This window comes from Nelumbo nucifera, chromosome 5 (assembly GCF_055504915.1).
Source record: "Nelumbo nucifera cultivar China Antique chromosome 5, China Antique-T2T, whole genome shotgun sequence".
Classification (NCBI taxonomy): Eukaryota; Viridiplantae; Streptophyta; class Magnoliopsida; order Proteales; family Nelumbonaceae; genus Nelumbo; species Nelumbo nucifera.
Window position 1 is genome coordinate 34,353,242 of NC_142653.1, and position 15,560 is coordinate 34,368,801.

Genomic DNA, 15,560 nt, shown 5'->3' on the forward strand with positions numbered 1-15,560 from the left:
TTGGTAAGAAGCTTTACAGCTCTTAGAGTACTCGTATTTATGCAAAGCCTAAAGGGTTAGAGATCATTTATTTTTGGTAAACGGTTAGAGATCATTTGAGTATTTTTCTTCTTATCCATTCCGTACGCTCTGTCTTGAACTTCAAAATTCTAAATACGAAACATCTTGGCAGGTAATGGGCCCTGTAGCCCAAGACCCAGAAAGTCTTATCACCTGTTAAATCCCAATCCTTTATGAGAATCTTCTGACAGTATTGGCCAATCATGATGGTCCAGTACTACATGAAGAATTGTGAACCATTTGAATTCTATTAAAAGGGTTGGGTATAACCAGGCCCACTGCCTTATATTCTCTAGGGTTTAGGCCCATTCAATAGGATCCATTGGGCCCCATAACTTGTGGCGCGTTGCATTTTCATATGCAATTTAATCAATTTACTTCAGCAGCATGTGTAAATAGTGAACATCCAACCATCACCTCACTGTGATACACGTGGCAACTTATGCGGGTCTAATCAGCCTCTAGCCCCGACACGGGTTCTGGATCTGCTTCTCATATACACATACTCACATAGCACTCATGAAGGAGCAAAGTTTACCTGTTCAGCGGGCCTCATGAAGTTGGTCTGAGGATCCGAATTCATCACTGACGGTCGTGTGGATTTGATTCCGCGCCTTCTCGTTCGTGAGATATCATTGGCGCCCCACATGTACGGTCTCCCGTATTTATCATGAGACAATATTCTCAATACACGGATGGGAGATGCTGTGGAGCGCCGATGGATCATCTCATCTCATTCAATCTCATTCATGAAGGCTCTTAGCTACGGACGGGATCATCGGCTCCTTGTCAATTTTAAATTGACGTTTGATGCTACCCCATACCATGTGAGGCGCCTCTCATTGGTTGGCAAATTTTGCAAACTAGAAAAACTTTTAAAAAAGGCAAAAAAGAAAAAAATATATTATTTCCTTTCTTGAACAGCATGTCTCTCTCTAGTCACTGGTCTCTACTACGTAAAATGTACTCACTAGTCACTACCCAGCATACGTTATGGAAGTGGGGCTCACATCTGTCAATTGATTCTGATTCCATCCAGGCGGATGATCTCTTGCTTATGCGATTATATCGTGAATGTAAGACCCACACAAATACACAGTAGGAGTAGGGGGCCCACCGACTCCAAATGATACGTAATTTTTTTTTGGAAATTTTATTTTAATATTCTAAATAATGTGAAGTTAGTACCCAAACTTTAAAATGTATTATTATACTATTGTAGTATTCAAATTTTGAAAACTATCCTTTCGGTCCCTATCGTTAATATTCCGTTAAATTTATTAGTGGTGTGATGACATATGATGGATTAAATTTTTAATAAATCCGATATACCCTTTAAGCATGATTGAAGACCATTTTACACTTCTCAAACCGGTTTAACATTTCTCCAAAATATACGGTTGGTTGAAGCTGAACTGTGTAGACCGAGTGTCGCCTCCATCACTGTAGCAAAAGCTGCGGACTTCCAATAGCCCCGGCAGATAGTATCACCTCTCCTCTGCCACATACGGTGTATTTCTTGAAGATTCTGGTGGACATGGAAGGGGATTGAGCTGGTGAAAGACATCGTGAAGGAAAATGTATGCATTCACGTTTTTACAAACTGAGAGACAGGAGAAAAGAGTTTGTTCTTAAATGTAAACTCATTGTTTAATAAGAAATTAGATACTGTACTTTGACATGCCTGAAATATACAGAGGATTGAAAAAGAAAATGGCTACTCTGCCAATTAATCTGCGGTGCTATGTCTCTAGCCGGAGTTGTCAAAGATGGAACCACCAATTTTGTTTTGATGATTCGGCATTCTATGTCTTTGGCCGGGCATTGTGTCTCTACTCGGCTGTAGAAATCGGCATTAATGGCGCTGCTTCCCTAAGAACTTTGCCTCTGGCATTAGACACGCCATCTTCTGAAATGAAAATTTGAACAGGGGATTCATGGGCATCGATTTGGGGGAATGCAGACAAGAACCCTTCTTGGGTCATAAGGTTTAGGGCTACATAGCTGTGCCCCCTCGTTCTAGTAACAAGACTTTGTACTTTTCAAATAAAGTGGATTTCTCTTCAGTAACAATTTCCAAGATGAATTCATCGGGCAAACGCTGCAACTTTGAACAGGAGGACCTTTGGTGTTTGTTGTTAACAAAGGCTCTCGATTATAGTTTAAAAAGGGTGCTTTTGGTATTTAAAAAAATCATTTTCTTTCTTCTACCGTTCTATGAACTATTAAGAGTATTTGTGTCATTTTATTAACATCAGTTAACAATTCATGACCAAATTGATAATTTTCAAAAATTTAAGTACTGTAATAGCATATTTTAAAGTTTGGGTACTAATTTAACATTATCTCCAAAGTTTAAAACATTAAAGTGAAATTTTCCCTTTTCTTTTTATTTATAGGTAGTGTGTAGTATGTAGAAAAAATTAATGATTATTTAAAAAATTTAAAATTTAAAATTATTTATTTTATTATCAATATTTGAATGATTGATAAAAAGAATTAGATGATATTTTTAAATTAATAGATTGATTAACGGCAGGTATTGAATTGTCATGGGGATATTAGTTGAAAGTTCGAACATTAAATTATCGCATTAAAGTGTGGAGAGTGGAGACCAAAACTATCACTCGAGCGAAAGTATAGGTACTTGTCAGGAATTTTCCTTAAAAAGAAATTCCACATCGTCTCTTACTCGATTCATCTCTCTGGAATTCAATGCCGTCGTTGTTAAACAAGTCCAGTAAATCCCCAAAACTCGCGAGCCTCCTCCCAACCACCCACATAGACGTCCATAATGGAAACCCAGTTCACCGATAGGGCCGCCGCGAAACCTTTCTCCGGCCTATATTCTGCTGTAGTTGACATCGATCAGATGCCGGAAACTCCCCAGCGCGGGTCCCATCACCGCCGGGCCCAGTCGGAGACTTTCTTCCGGTTCCCCGACGACATCCTGTTCGACCCAGATGTCGATTTCAATCTTGCCGCCATGGATTTGCCTTCGATGTCCGAAGACAACGATTCTCGTGGCAACGGTGCAGTTCCGATGCCTGTTGATTCTGGTAAATCAGAGGAATCCACCGGTGACAAGGGGAAGGGAAGATTGGGGGGAGCTAGTCATCTCAGGAGCTTGTCCATGGACGCCGACTTTTTTGAGGGTTTAGGGTTTCAACCGTCAACGGTTGGGATTGGCGGGGAAGGGGAGAAATTTGGCGGGAAAGGGGTTCCAGAGAAGAGGATGCACAGGCACAGTTATTCAATGGATGGATCGTCGTCTTCATTTGAGGTGGAGTCCGTGGAAAGTACGAAGAAGGCGATGGGACCAGATAAGCTGGCCGAGCTGTCTTTGATTGATCCAAAAAGAGCTAAAAGGTTTGATATTTTATTTTTTAACATTGACCTTGCTCTAGTTTTGTTTAAGTTTAGGCCGTTTCCTTCTTTTCGGCCTCAGATTTGGGTTCTGATTTCTTTGTCTGCTTGTATAGTTATAACGATTTTCCAGGTAGTTCGTCTTTTCCTTATTTTAGGTTTAGCTTACTTAATCTGAATATTTGGATTTGGACTGCGAAGGAATTCTGTGGAAGTTTTGCAATTGGCCTTTATGTGCTCCTAATTTAGTTGGGTTAGAGATTGAGTTCTAGCATGCAAGGGAGAACTGTGGGTCTTCTGTTTTTGTTGTTACGCTATTGATGCAACCCTAATGAGAATTCTAATTTGATTTGTTTTGTTTTCTTCCTGTTGTACCACGTTATAGGATTCTTGCAAACAGGCAATCTGCAGCACGGTCAAAAGAAAGGAAGATACGTTACACCAACGAGCTAGAGAGGAAGGTGCAAACACTTCAAACAGAAGCTACCACTCTTTCAGCGCAAGTTACAATGCTACAGGTATGAAGTATTCAGCAGACATGTGTTTTTATCTTCTATAGCTCGTACCTGGAGATTATTCTAGCTTGGTCCTGAAAGACAGAAGAATTATTGTTTCAAGTTGAATTGGAGAGTTATTTCTCATAATGTTAACAATGTTGTCCATTATATCAATGCTGATAAAAAAATGTTGTCCTTTATATCAAGATTGTAAGTCCTCATTTCAAATGGATGGGGTAAAAACAAATCGATAGATTTAGTTTTCTCTTATTTATGGGCGAGGATCTGCCTGGCTTGGAGAGGGGGATAGTCTTTTAGACTGTTCTTCCACCGAAGCAGTTCTCAGAGCTTGATTTACACTAGTTCAAATTGGATCCACGTATTCATCCTCTACTTGTTTGATTTTGAGTGCAAGGCCTTTTATGCTCATTTCTTTTCTTTATCCACCAAATTAATGCAATTGTTGTCCAGAATGGAATGTGCCATACACTGTAGTATACAAGTCTAAGAGAAATGATGTAACCTGGTCTTCTATAAGATCAATTGTCTGATTGAGTATGGTCGATTCATTTGGTCCTCTCTTCAGAAATTGCCCATTGATACAATTGAAACACCTTTGGTCCTGCTTATTCATTTCACTTATATTGTCAGATTTTCTTCTCAAGGTTCGCCCTAGTGTCCATTAATCGCCACCTTTCACTTAAGCTCCTATCTGAAAACTTTCCTGCACATTTAGTTTTAAATTCTTCAGGATGATGCATTAACTAATGTTTGTGATATTGATGGTATGATTTTTTCTTACAAATGTTTTTCCAGTGAATCAATTACCAACTATGGAAAGACAAATGGTTTATTTATCATGAAATTATAGAAAGGTACATCTATCTACTTTTTGTTTCCCTAAAAGAGCCCGAACCGGCCCAGCCCGAAATTTTACATGGGTTTGGCTTGGACTTTCAGTCCTCGGGCTGGGCCTAGCCCTTAGGTAGCCTGAACCCAGCCCGAGCCTATATATATATATATACATACATACATATTTTGCATACATATATACATAAATATATGTATACATATTCTCATAAATACATATATGTATAATATTAGAGTGGGTTCATTGACCAACCCGAGCCTGGCCCTGGCCGGAGCCCAACCTGAGTGCATCAAATTACAGTGCGGGGCTGGGCTCGGGTTGGGAAAATTGGGCTTGACCTCGGACTCGGGCCTTAAGCCCAAATTTTAGGGCCAGGTCCGGGTTGACCAGAAACGCAGGCCAACCCGCCCGACTTGCACCCATACATTTGATTATGCTTTCACATTTAAATAAAATTCCAAAATTTCAGAATGAAATGTAATTTTCTTAAGGGGGAGTTTTTACTAATGAGAATATTGGATAAAAAACAAAGTGTTATTTCAACCATGATTTTTAGAAATAAACAGAAGTTTTTAATGTATGATAACCTCTTGGAACCTTTTAAATTTTTTTCGTGAACTAAATTAGCATGACAGATCAAATCATGATTTTAAGTTGTCACCCCTAGTTTTGGTAAAGAAGGCCAGCAAAATGGGTTGTGGCACCTTGGCTGCAGACTCCTAATAGAAGGCATCTGTGTTTTCAGGTCATGCATTAAACACTTGCATACTGCCCCAACATCTGACCAAGGAAAAGGAAAGAAATCAGGATAAAAAATGTCAATTTTATTCCTCTTGCACTATTTCAATATTGTATTAATTATGTAGCAATAATTCAAAGTAGATCCATGCAATAATAACTTCTACTCATCTCTCATCTTGCCCTATTCATAGTGAATTAAGTTAGGATGGTACTCAATTCACTAGGATCAGGTGCCTCCAAGTTGTACCAAATCTCACTCCTTGCCATCTTTATGTCAAAATGATCTAAAAAGTACTTAAGTATCATTCAAAACCTCCTCACCAACTTGAACGCATAATATGTTCTAAAACTATAAAGTTCATGAAAAATATCTAAAATGCAAACATTTATGTATCAGAAGAAATACAATTAACCATAGGATCATGACATGGTGCATAGATTCCTGCATATTTAATGTTCTTCAAAGGTTCCATTTTAAATGGGTAGGTTGTTCAAATATCAAATTGACTGGAAGCTTGCAAATGCCTTGTTGAATGTCTGTTGTTATTCATTTATGGTTGTTGTTGACAACACCACTACTACTGTCTTTGTAACTTTTGGATGTTGGAGCCCTGGTGTTTTTCTCCAGCCATGCTGAAGACCAAGGGAAATTTCATTTAACTTGACATATTCTTATGTTAAAGGGTATCTTAGTTTATGTTAGATGTTGATATTGTTTTGGAGTGGGCAACAAAAACAATTGGGGGTTTTAAGAGAAATTTTGTGAACAAGTTTCTTAGCTACACCTCAATCATTAACTGAGGGGATATCAATTATTAACTAGAGCTCTCATATAGAGGAAAATGGTCATTAACTGCATAAACTTTGTCCATGACATTGTTCTAGAGGGTGGTTGCTTGACATAATTTTTTACAACACATTGTGATTGCTAACTAGATGTTAAAGCAATTTTTAACATTGAGAAACTGAGAATGCAACTAAACTGCAAGGCTTTCCTAGAGCCTAAGGTGCAGTCTGAGATGTGAACCTGAATGAGGTGAGGCTACACTTCTGAAAAGAAAAAAGAAAACTTAATATACAATAATATATAAACCTAATACATACGACGCTACGAATTAGGAGCTTTTGTTCTTTTCCCTAAGGTCTATTATTAGAATTTCTTTACCCTATGGTTTTCTATTATGATACTAAGTCTTACCAAGGTTCAAAGTATTGATGAGATACGCTCCGTATCAGGCATATCATATCATATCTTCGAGGTACCAAAATGCTAAATACACAAAATTAGGACATTTGGCCACTTTTAAGGGTTAATGCCTTTTGTATGGATGTCCTGATTCAACTCTTATATTCTAAATAATTTTTAATCTATGTTTAATGGCCATTTGAAATGCCTGATGCACAAAACCTTGGGTCTTATTGAATATGCCACATCAAACACTCTTTCTTGTCTGTTCATTTCATAGTTTACCCGCTTTCTTCTAGAGGTGTTTTCTCCTGAGCTTAACTACATGATGTTTTAATACCAAAAAAAAAATGACATGATACTTTATTTTAATGAAGACACTTTAATACTTTATTCTCCTGGAAATACCACTACTGTTGAGGGTAAATGTTGCTTCATAATTCAACCTTGAAGTTGTGGAAATTCTCTCAGCTTTCCAAAGGGAGATGGAACCAAGTCATAATTTCCTTCCTATATGCAGAGAGACACCAATGGTTTGACTACTGAGAACAAGGAACTCAAATTGCGGTTGCAGGCCATGGAGCAGCAAGCACAACTTCGTGATGGTATGTGTGGTATAGGAAGGCGTTTCTATTATGTATTATTTGCAGAAAATTTCATTTGCATAGATGACTTTACCAGTTTTTATTTTTCTCTGCCCCTATACGGTGTTTGGTACTGTGGTGTTAGTCTTGGTGTTTGTACTTGACTTTTTGCATTGGATTTCAGGAGTGAGATGTTTTGGCACATAATACAGAGTTTATCTTCACTCATTTCCTGAGTACTTCACTTGTGAACACATAAGCTGTTCTCACGTCAACTTGAAAAAGAAATTCCTTACTTTAATACCATTCTAGTTACGTGTTCATCAGTAAGGTACTCAGGACACTTGTGTCCTTAATGGAATGAGTGAATTTTTTTTTCTCATAATACAATGCATAATAATTTACTGCAGTACTAGATGCCACATAACACACCCGATGTGGAAATTCTCCTCGGTTGAGGGACACATCTTTTTGAAGCTGCCCCCAACACCCCCATGCACATTACTCTATGCAAAGAGTAGTACAGACATTTGTACTTGATTCTGCCCAATCCAACAGGATTCTTTGGAAGGTAAAAGTAAAAACGCCTACATGGTGCCTAACTGGAATTTTAACAGGAATGCAACACAAAGCAACACCACAGATCCAAACACCCCCTATTTTGTGGGTTATTTACAAACAAGCGAAAGGTTGAACACAGACATCTTTATTACTTCAACAGCTTTAAATGAAGCCTTGAGAGAAGAAGTACAGAGGCTTAGGATAGCTACTGGCCAAGTCCCGGCTGTCAATGGCAACACTTTCAGCAGGGGACTGCCTCCGCCTTATTTCTCCCAGTCCCAGTCTTTGAGTCATTTTGGCAGCCATCAGACTCCTCAGCAACAGCAACCACAGCCGCAGCAGCAGCAGCAGCTCCACACATCTCAGCCACTTGCCAATGGCCACACCCTGGGGGGGCAGCCACAAGATCCTCAACATGTTTCCATGGACTTCCATCGAGGGGTTTGATATCCATCCAAGTGCTTAAAATTTGTTGGCAGAGGCTCGTTTTCATGATGAATTGGGATTTGACAACTCGAAGGTAAATTGTTCCAATCGTGTTCTTGTATATACATGTAATATGTATTATGCATATTTGCTGCTTGTAAGGTTGTAAAGAGTGCTTATTCAGCAAAAGGGAAAAAGAAGAGTACTCAGATCAATTAGGTTCTGATGAACCATGTTGTAGAGCAATTAGGTTCTGATGAACTATCTAATCAATGGATGATTGTAGTTTGACTTCGAACAGAGATATTCATGACATAATTAGACTCTATTGTTAGAATATGATTATAAATAAAGTGTTAGTTATTTGCTGTTTCCTTGAGAGTTAAAGGTTCTATTCTTCATAATTGTAATGAAGTTCACCCTAGGATCCTGTCTTGCACTGTTGCTAGGCAACAATTTCTTTGTGATGCTTTTTGCTCCTACATTGAGCTAGATTAAAGATATGCTGGCAAGTTTGGCAACTAGCTGGCTCATAACATATACATATTCACAAGGCAGAAGTTATAGAAAAACTAACAAACGAGAAATAACAGTACCCCGTAAGTGACCAACTGAATCTTGAGATAGTGACTACTGAGTGCCTGTTTGGGAGGGCTTTCATAAAACGATAAGGTAGGCCCCACAAAGAAAGCTGTATCTATGTTTGGCAAAAAAAAAAAAAAAAAGAAAAATCCTGGAAAGCCCAAAAATGCTTGCATTGATATGAGAAATCAACCTTTTAGTAAAGCTAATTTTGGTAGTTTCTTCCAAGAGGATCAGTCAATGCCACTCAATCAATTTTGAAACCCTCCCAAGCCGGCCCTGATTTGTTTGCTCTGTTCTGTTCTGGTTAAGATAATCCATGAATCTGCTCGGGAAGCGATAATACAGTTAATATTCCCATGGTTTTCAATAAGGACTGCTCTGGACTTTGAAGTTGGTGGTCCGAATTTGCATAACATAGACTAGCATTTCCTGCTCAGACCAGAAATTGGGAAGGGCCGGGCCATCAATTGGAATGTGGTGTCTAACTTTCTAATTTCTATGCGCCATGTCTTAGAATGTGCCTCGAAATGGATGAGATTGGTTAGACGTTGCATGCGTACCCCAGCCACTTCTAACCCGTAAGTCGTAACGTAGACCTACCTGTTAATTCTGCAGACTTTTTCACGTGCAAAGGATGAGATTGGTTGTTAGGCGCAGCATGTGTGCCAAGGCCAGTAGGCGGCCACTTCTCAATATTAGTGAGAGATCTCAATTCTCATACATGGGTCCCATTATGTAGCAAGTCCTGTCCCCACCATGTGTGTGTGTGTCATAGATCCCCTGGCATGGACGGCTTTTCTGCATTTCCAGCTTCCCTACCATGTGTAATTGTTACTTGTCGGTTTCTTTTTCTTTTTTGTAAACCTTTGACATTCTAACAACTGCAAATAGATGATTCCATCCAGCCAAAAATCGTCTGGATGCCCAGGAACAAGAATTCAGTTGCAGCTGAATAAAACATTCATGAGACAGGAATATGGGGAAAATACAAGTACAAGAATAAACAAAGGCGAGAACAGATCTAATCTTTTTAGCTACTTACTATTAAACCCAAAATGTTTATCTACAGAAATGTAACACTAGAATGCGAATAACATTTGCAGGACTAACGAATCACTTGTGCATGACACAAGCACAATTTTCCTTCCCTACGTCTGCTGCAATACAAGGAGGTTGAGACTTTCCATCTTGGAACCAGGTTGAGCGTTTCCCAATTAATTCATTTAAGAAGTCATCAAGCTTCTCGACGGTGATGTTTGGCATCACCACAACATGAGCAATGCTACCCTGACAAGCAAGCTGCCAGCGGCGAACAAATTCCTCGTCTTGTGGCCGCTCAAAGACAACTGTGCTACTGAGCTCGTTAAGCATGGCACCAATCCCTGCAGATCGAAGGCGGTCTTTCAAGTAGTGAGCATTTCTTAGGCACTTCTGGACTTCTTTCTGGAAACCTCTGTATCCTTTACGGTTCAATGTGTACCAGAGGAAGATTGGAGCATGACCATTACGGCTACCCATAATGGTGGCATCTCGGGATGCAAGGTATTCAACATTCCTTGAGAGGGCGTTTATGTGCTCCAGTCTGGTTATTTGAACACCACACGGCATTGGGCATCCCACGAACTTGTGCCCAGAAACGCTAACACTCCCAATGGGCTTCTTAAACGTGACTTTTGGTGCCTGTTTGCCACAGAAAATAGAGAAATGCAAGCAAAGAAACGGGATAAAACATGAGTCGGTGAGTTGCATATATGATGAAAAGAAGGGATAAAACAACTAAAGAGGGGGAGATGGGATGGGATGAAACCAAGGGTCAAAATATTGATATGCCCAATACCCTAAAGTGGGTATCAATGTGTATTGATATGATTAATACCCATTTTTTTTTAATTTTATAAGCATTATTAGGATGCTTATAAACCCCCCAACTATTAAAACCCCTAATATTTTGTTGTATTGTTGTATCTATGTGTTCTGGGGTCCACCAATATTGATACAATACACCCCATACTGATATTTTGATCTTGGATGAAACCACAAATATGTTATTAGTTAAAATCACTCCACGCAAGGGACCCTCAGGCATGCTTTTGGATGATGAGGATAAGAATTTTATGAAATACTGAACACAATAAGAGCAAGCCAAATTGGCATTGGTGGATCAAGAAACCCATAAAAGTGGCTCATGATTCATGCTTTCCATTGCCATTTATGTAAATGAGAAACTCTCAGCTCGACACAATTATCCCTCTTTTGAACACAATGGAAGTAGAACCATGAAAAAGAGAATGTGGGCTTACGCGTTTAACAAAAGGTATCATCAACCCAAACAATGCCCCATCACAGTGGATGTAGAACCGGTCATGTGTAAATCCAGTGTCTTCAAGGGTTTTTATAACCAGATCAAGATCATCGACAGCTCCTTTGACCGTTGTTCCTGTAAATTTTGGGAAGAATCAAAAGATTCATTCATGTATCACACAGTGATACTGAAGGGAAGTGGGATAGAGCAAGACATACCTATGTTAACATTGACAATAGATGGCTTGTCTTTGTTGGGAAGGAGTTTAGCTTTGAAATCAGTGCAATCAATCTCACCAGAGGCCAGAGTCTCAACCTTAATGCATTCCATTCTGTACATTCGTGCTGCTTTAAAGACTGAATAATGCGACTCTCGTGATGCGTATAAAATGCCATCTGGGAATACTTCTCTCCTGTACAGTTAAACCATGTTTCTTTCAGCTTCTCAAAGTATAAATTACCACTATCTTGATCATTTCATAAAGATATTCATCAATCAATATAAGCTTTGAACTACTAACCCGACCAGGATACCGTGAAGATTGCCTTCTGTACCACAATTTGTAATGTATCCCCAGTATTCATTCTTCTCTAATTCCCAGAGACGAGCAAACCAATCTAAAACACCAACCTCGAACTGTCTGGAATGGACTCCATAGTTGCTTTCAATAAAGGGATCACCGAGATTGTTGATGGAAAAATGTTGCAACTGAGCCAGAGCACCGTAGTCAAAGTCCAGGTTATAAGGATAACCTGCAAAGAATTTAATATCTACATCATTTATCAATAAAAAAAAGGAACTTGATGGTTAAAAATGTCTCCAAGTTCTTCTTCTTTTTCTCTTGCTTTTTACTTGTTTTCCAAATAATTTGATTCTTGTACAGGTATATCTCCCATATCTCACATCTCAGATATCACCCACTAGATAATAATCTACCTTATCCCACATACACTGGTCCAGCAGCATGAATCTGCCCTTCCATTCCATTATCAATAACACCTCATTTACAAGTATGAAATTAGACTGATCATATCTAAAGTACATACTTAAGTACTCACTCTATAAGAAGAAATGATGTTACACGTAAAGAAAAGGGTTTTACACATTTAATAAACTTACAGATTAAAGATATGAAATACATCTTACACAGAGACGATGTAAACCCCTATAGAGAAAATTGAAGAGAACTGTGAAAAAACTTTCAAGGATGTGATGATGGAAAGTTGTTCTAAAACATTCTCGAACAAACAGGTTAAGATTTTGTCTTCAAATAATAAAGGGAACTGAACTCAATCATAAATACCACTTTTAGGTAACCGCAAAAATAAATGTAACACAAAATTAACAAGAATAAACAGGTTAATGTTTTTACTTTTCCCAATGGTTACTAGTGTTGAAGTTTATTGCTACCGGTGCATTCTTTAAATTGGTAATGATGTGAGAATTCACCATCACGAGTTAATAATAGAATCGAATAGCAACTGCAAGGCTCAAGCAGACAAATATGGAGGAAGAAATTACCAATACAGCAAAAGTATAATGAATCATCTGAAAGAGAAATTAAGGAGATGGTTGTCATACCCAAATGGTGCTTCGTCCTTTCAATTAAGGACCTTCGGTACCTTGCCAATACACTGGCCATATAAGCTTCCCTCTCTCCCGTTACCTCATCGTCTGCGTCAGGCTCCGTGACGGCAAGGCACATTGTGTGCACATTCTTTCCCAATACAATCTCTCTGTTCTGCTTATCTTCAGCTTCGTCATCGACGATCCCTCCATTCTCAACCACCTGTGGTGGCAAAGGATCCGAAATCATCGCTATTGGATCAAATTCCTCAGGTAACGGGACAACCTTTCCATTCAATTTATCAGACATCACATCAACTTCGATACTCCCAACCATGACTCCTCCGTCTAAGGTAAAAACCCAGAAATCTTATAGAAGTCTCTAGATCTGCTTCTTCACCGCCTCCTCAAGCTCCCCAAAAGCATTTTTTTTTCAAAACGAATGCTTCCAAGAAGAACTCAAATGCAAAAATACTAGTCTGAATCAAAAGCAGCTAAAATCAGTAAATTGTAGTCGTAATTCGTAAACCGTAAACCAAATACAACAAATGATCAAGACAAGGATCTTCTCGTTTCCGAGAAAACGGCAAAGGTCGACTGAGTGAAACGGAAGATCATGAGGAAGAAATTAAAAGAGGGAGTTTTATTGAGAAATCAAAATCTGAAAGCAAATGAGAAGGAGAATACTTGAATAAAAAATGGAAACAACCTCCAAAAGCTTGTGCAATGGGCACGCAAAGGCGGTTAATTCGCTCAAACAGAGCTTTGCTCGTCTCTCGTTCCAGTCGGGGAGGAGACGCAGTGCTGAGCGGAGCAAAAGCCCCGCCATAAGTTTCTATTAATAACTGGCCGTGTGTACTCTCTTACAGCCAGGACAAAACTGTTCAAACTTCAAACGCTCTCTCTCTCTCTTCTCTCTCCGCACTCCGCAGCGTTGTTGTTACCGAGAGCTGAGAGGTCCGGAGGTCACATCTCCGGCCGCCCCACAATACTCTACAACAGCACATCTCCGCCGTGTATTGAGAACATCTCCCGATGATGACATCATCGGAGTTGATATTATCATCGAGAGATGTTCCTAATACACGGCGAAAATGTGCTGTGGGGCGGAGATCTGAACTCAGAGGTCCGAGACCGAGACCACTGAGTGGACCACTCTATCATTTGTTTCGGACAGTTCGATCAATGTATCGAACGGTTAGGATTGTCTGGGTGGCAAATATCTGGAATTTTGGCAGGAGGACCACGAAGAATTATATTCTTAGGCGGGTCTCACGAGGTAATTCATAGGAATGGAATAAGTGGTGGGACCAAAGAAATTCATATTCGGATGATCGGATCCGAAGGGAGAGGTGTTCCATAGCATCGTATCATTCGGTGAAAATTGTCGAGAGCCGAGAGATTCCGGTGTGGGTGGGGTCCAGGCAAGATTCAAATGGAGTGGGGCTTATCTCGGAAACGATTCCGAATCACGTGGTAGGTAGATACGACCCTATGGTGGTCATTACAGTTTACATTTGTAGAAACAATGCATCACTGACTCTGACGTCTCGTGATTGCGTTGGGCAAAGTTTTTAGTGAGATCTGAGCCCTAACTACAAGAATTCTGTTGAGACCTCGATACGTGTGGAGAGAGTGATTTTTTGGGTGTCGGATTGGAATCTATTCCTTTGTATATCATATTTTCAATAGGAAAATGTTCTCACCTAATTACCTACCTACAGTGAAACCGAAAGCGTCTTGTCTCACGTGCGGACAGAGGCACCACCCATTTTAGTCTTCATGGAAAAAGAAAACGGGAAAACATGTTCAGAGGTGGGCGGGTCGGGGTTTTTTTGTTTGAGTAAACTATAAAAACGGCGCTTTAGGTTTCTGAGAATCATAAAAACATCGCCGTATTCAAAAAATCTACTGTTATGCAAGTATGCAACATGTGGGGTTCATTGATGAAAATTTGTCATTAGGTTCACAAATGCCTGATTGGGGTTCATTAAGGAAATGGCATCCAATTCAAGGGTGCCTAATTGGGTTCATTGAGGAAATAGGTATCATGTTTAAGGGTGCCTAATTAGGATTCATTGAGGAAATTGGAATCAAGTAGGGATGTCAATGGACCGCTTTTGGGTTGGGTTTCATCCAAATTAAAATCCATCTGGATGGATTGGACGGACCAATAAGACATATTGAATTTGATGGATTGGACGGATTAATATGACATATTGGATTGGACCTGGTCCATCCATAATAAATTTATATTGAATTGAGCCAATATCAGGTCCATTTATAGAAGATAAAAACATAGGTGTCAATGGGAGTTGAAACCAAACTAAATTAACAGGAATTTGAACAGATTGAACAGTCTCTGGACCGATCCAAAATAGTCCAAAATATGCATTGGATTGGATTAGACCAAATCCATTTATAATAAACTCACATTGGACTGAACCGGATTGGACCTAATCTAGTCCAATTAACACCCCTAGAATCAAGTATACGGATTAGATAACACATGTTCAAAATCAGAACCCAACCATTTCATGAGGTTAGGACCAAAATTATAACTTGTTAATCATACAATAACACATGTTGATCATACAATATCTCAGATATATAGATCAAATAATATTTGGCTCTATAGGTTCATTCGATTGAACCATGGGTTCCATAACTAGCACTTGCTCATCATACAATAACTCGGATATCTAGAGCAAATAATATCTGACTTTATAAAGTCTGTGGTGTGTATCATTATCCATAGTCAAAGTGTTCTATGTATTTCAGTACAATAATCAGTACATAGTGAAAGTGTGTATCA

General features: G+C 39.2%; 2 protein-coding genes across 3 annotated transcripts; one reads left to right on the plus strand and one right to left on the minus strand.

Moving 5' to 3' along the window:
- The first annotated feature begins 2,646 nt into the window (after positions 1–2,646).
- VIP1 (VIRE2-interacting protein 1) lies at positions 2,647–8,664 on the plus strand. Of its 2 annotated transcripts, none has more exons than XM_010262613.3 (4): positions 2,647–3,429; positions 3,812–3,944; positions 7,242–7,326; positions 8,027–8,664. In XM_010262613.3, exons 1-4 carry the CDS (start codon positions 2,855–2,857, stop codon positions 8,311–8,313), a joined length of 1,080 nt encoding a protein of 359 aa, XP_010260915.2. In that variant the 5' UTR covers positions 2,647–2,854; the 3' UTR covers positions 8,314–8,664. The 2 variants fall into 2 exon arrangements, with proteins under 2 accessions (XP_010260915.2, XP_010260916.2); XM_010262614.3 differs by having other exon boundaries at positions 2,654–3,429; positions 7,923–8,664.
- Positions 8,665–9,895: 1,231 nt separating this feature from the next.
- On the minus strand, positions 9,896–13,595 carry LOC104599869 (serine decarboxylase-like). Its single transcript, XM_010262612.3, has 6 exons — positions 13,455–13,595; positions 12,761–13,224; positions 11,700–11,931; positions 11,398–11,591; positions 11,178–11,314; positions 9,896–10,557 (listed from the first exon to the last, which is right to left on the minus strand). The coding sequence occupies exons 2-6, from the start codon at positions 13,080–13,082 to the stop codon at positions 9,991–9,993; spliced, it is 1,452 nt and encodes a 483-aa protein (XP_010260914.1). The 5' UTR covers positions 13,083–13,224; positions 13,455–13,595; the 3' UTR covers positions 9,896–9,990.
- Positions 13,596–15,560: the final 1,965 nt, after the last annotated feature.

Bases quoted from the DNA above. Each gene is read 5' to 3' on its own strand.
- VIP1 (XM_010262613.3), top strand. From the start codon at position 2,855: ATGGAAACCCAGTTCACCGATAGGGCCGCCGCGAAACCTTTCTCCGGC. The intron at 3,430-3,811 runs GTTTGATATTTT...ACCACGTTATAG, and splicing joins GATCCAAAAAGAGCTAAAAG to GATTCTTGCAAACAGGCAAT. The intron at 7,327-8,026 runs GTATGTGTGGTA...TTACTTCAACAG, and splicing joins GCAAGCACAACTTCGTGATG to CTTTAAATGAAGCCTTGAGA.
- LOC104599869 (XM_010262612.3), bottom strand. From the start codon at position 13,082: ATGGTTGGGAGTATCGAAGTTGATGTGATGTCTGATAAATTGAATGGA. The intron at 11,592-11,699 runs GTTAGTAGTTCA...TTAACTGTACAG, and splicing joins CTTCACGGTATCCTGGTCGG to GAGAGAAGTATTCCCAGATG. The intron at 11,315-11,397 runs GTATGTCTTGCT...CAAAATTTACAG, and splicing joins TATTGTCAATGTTAACATAG to GAACAACGGTCAAAGGAGCT.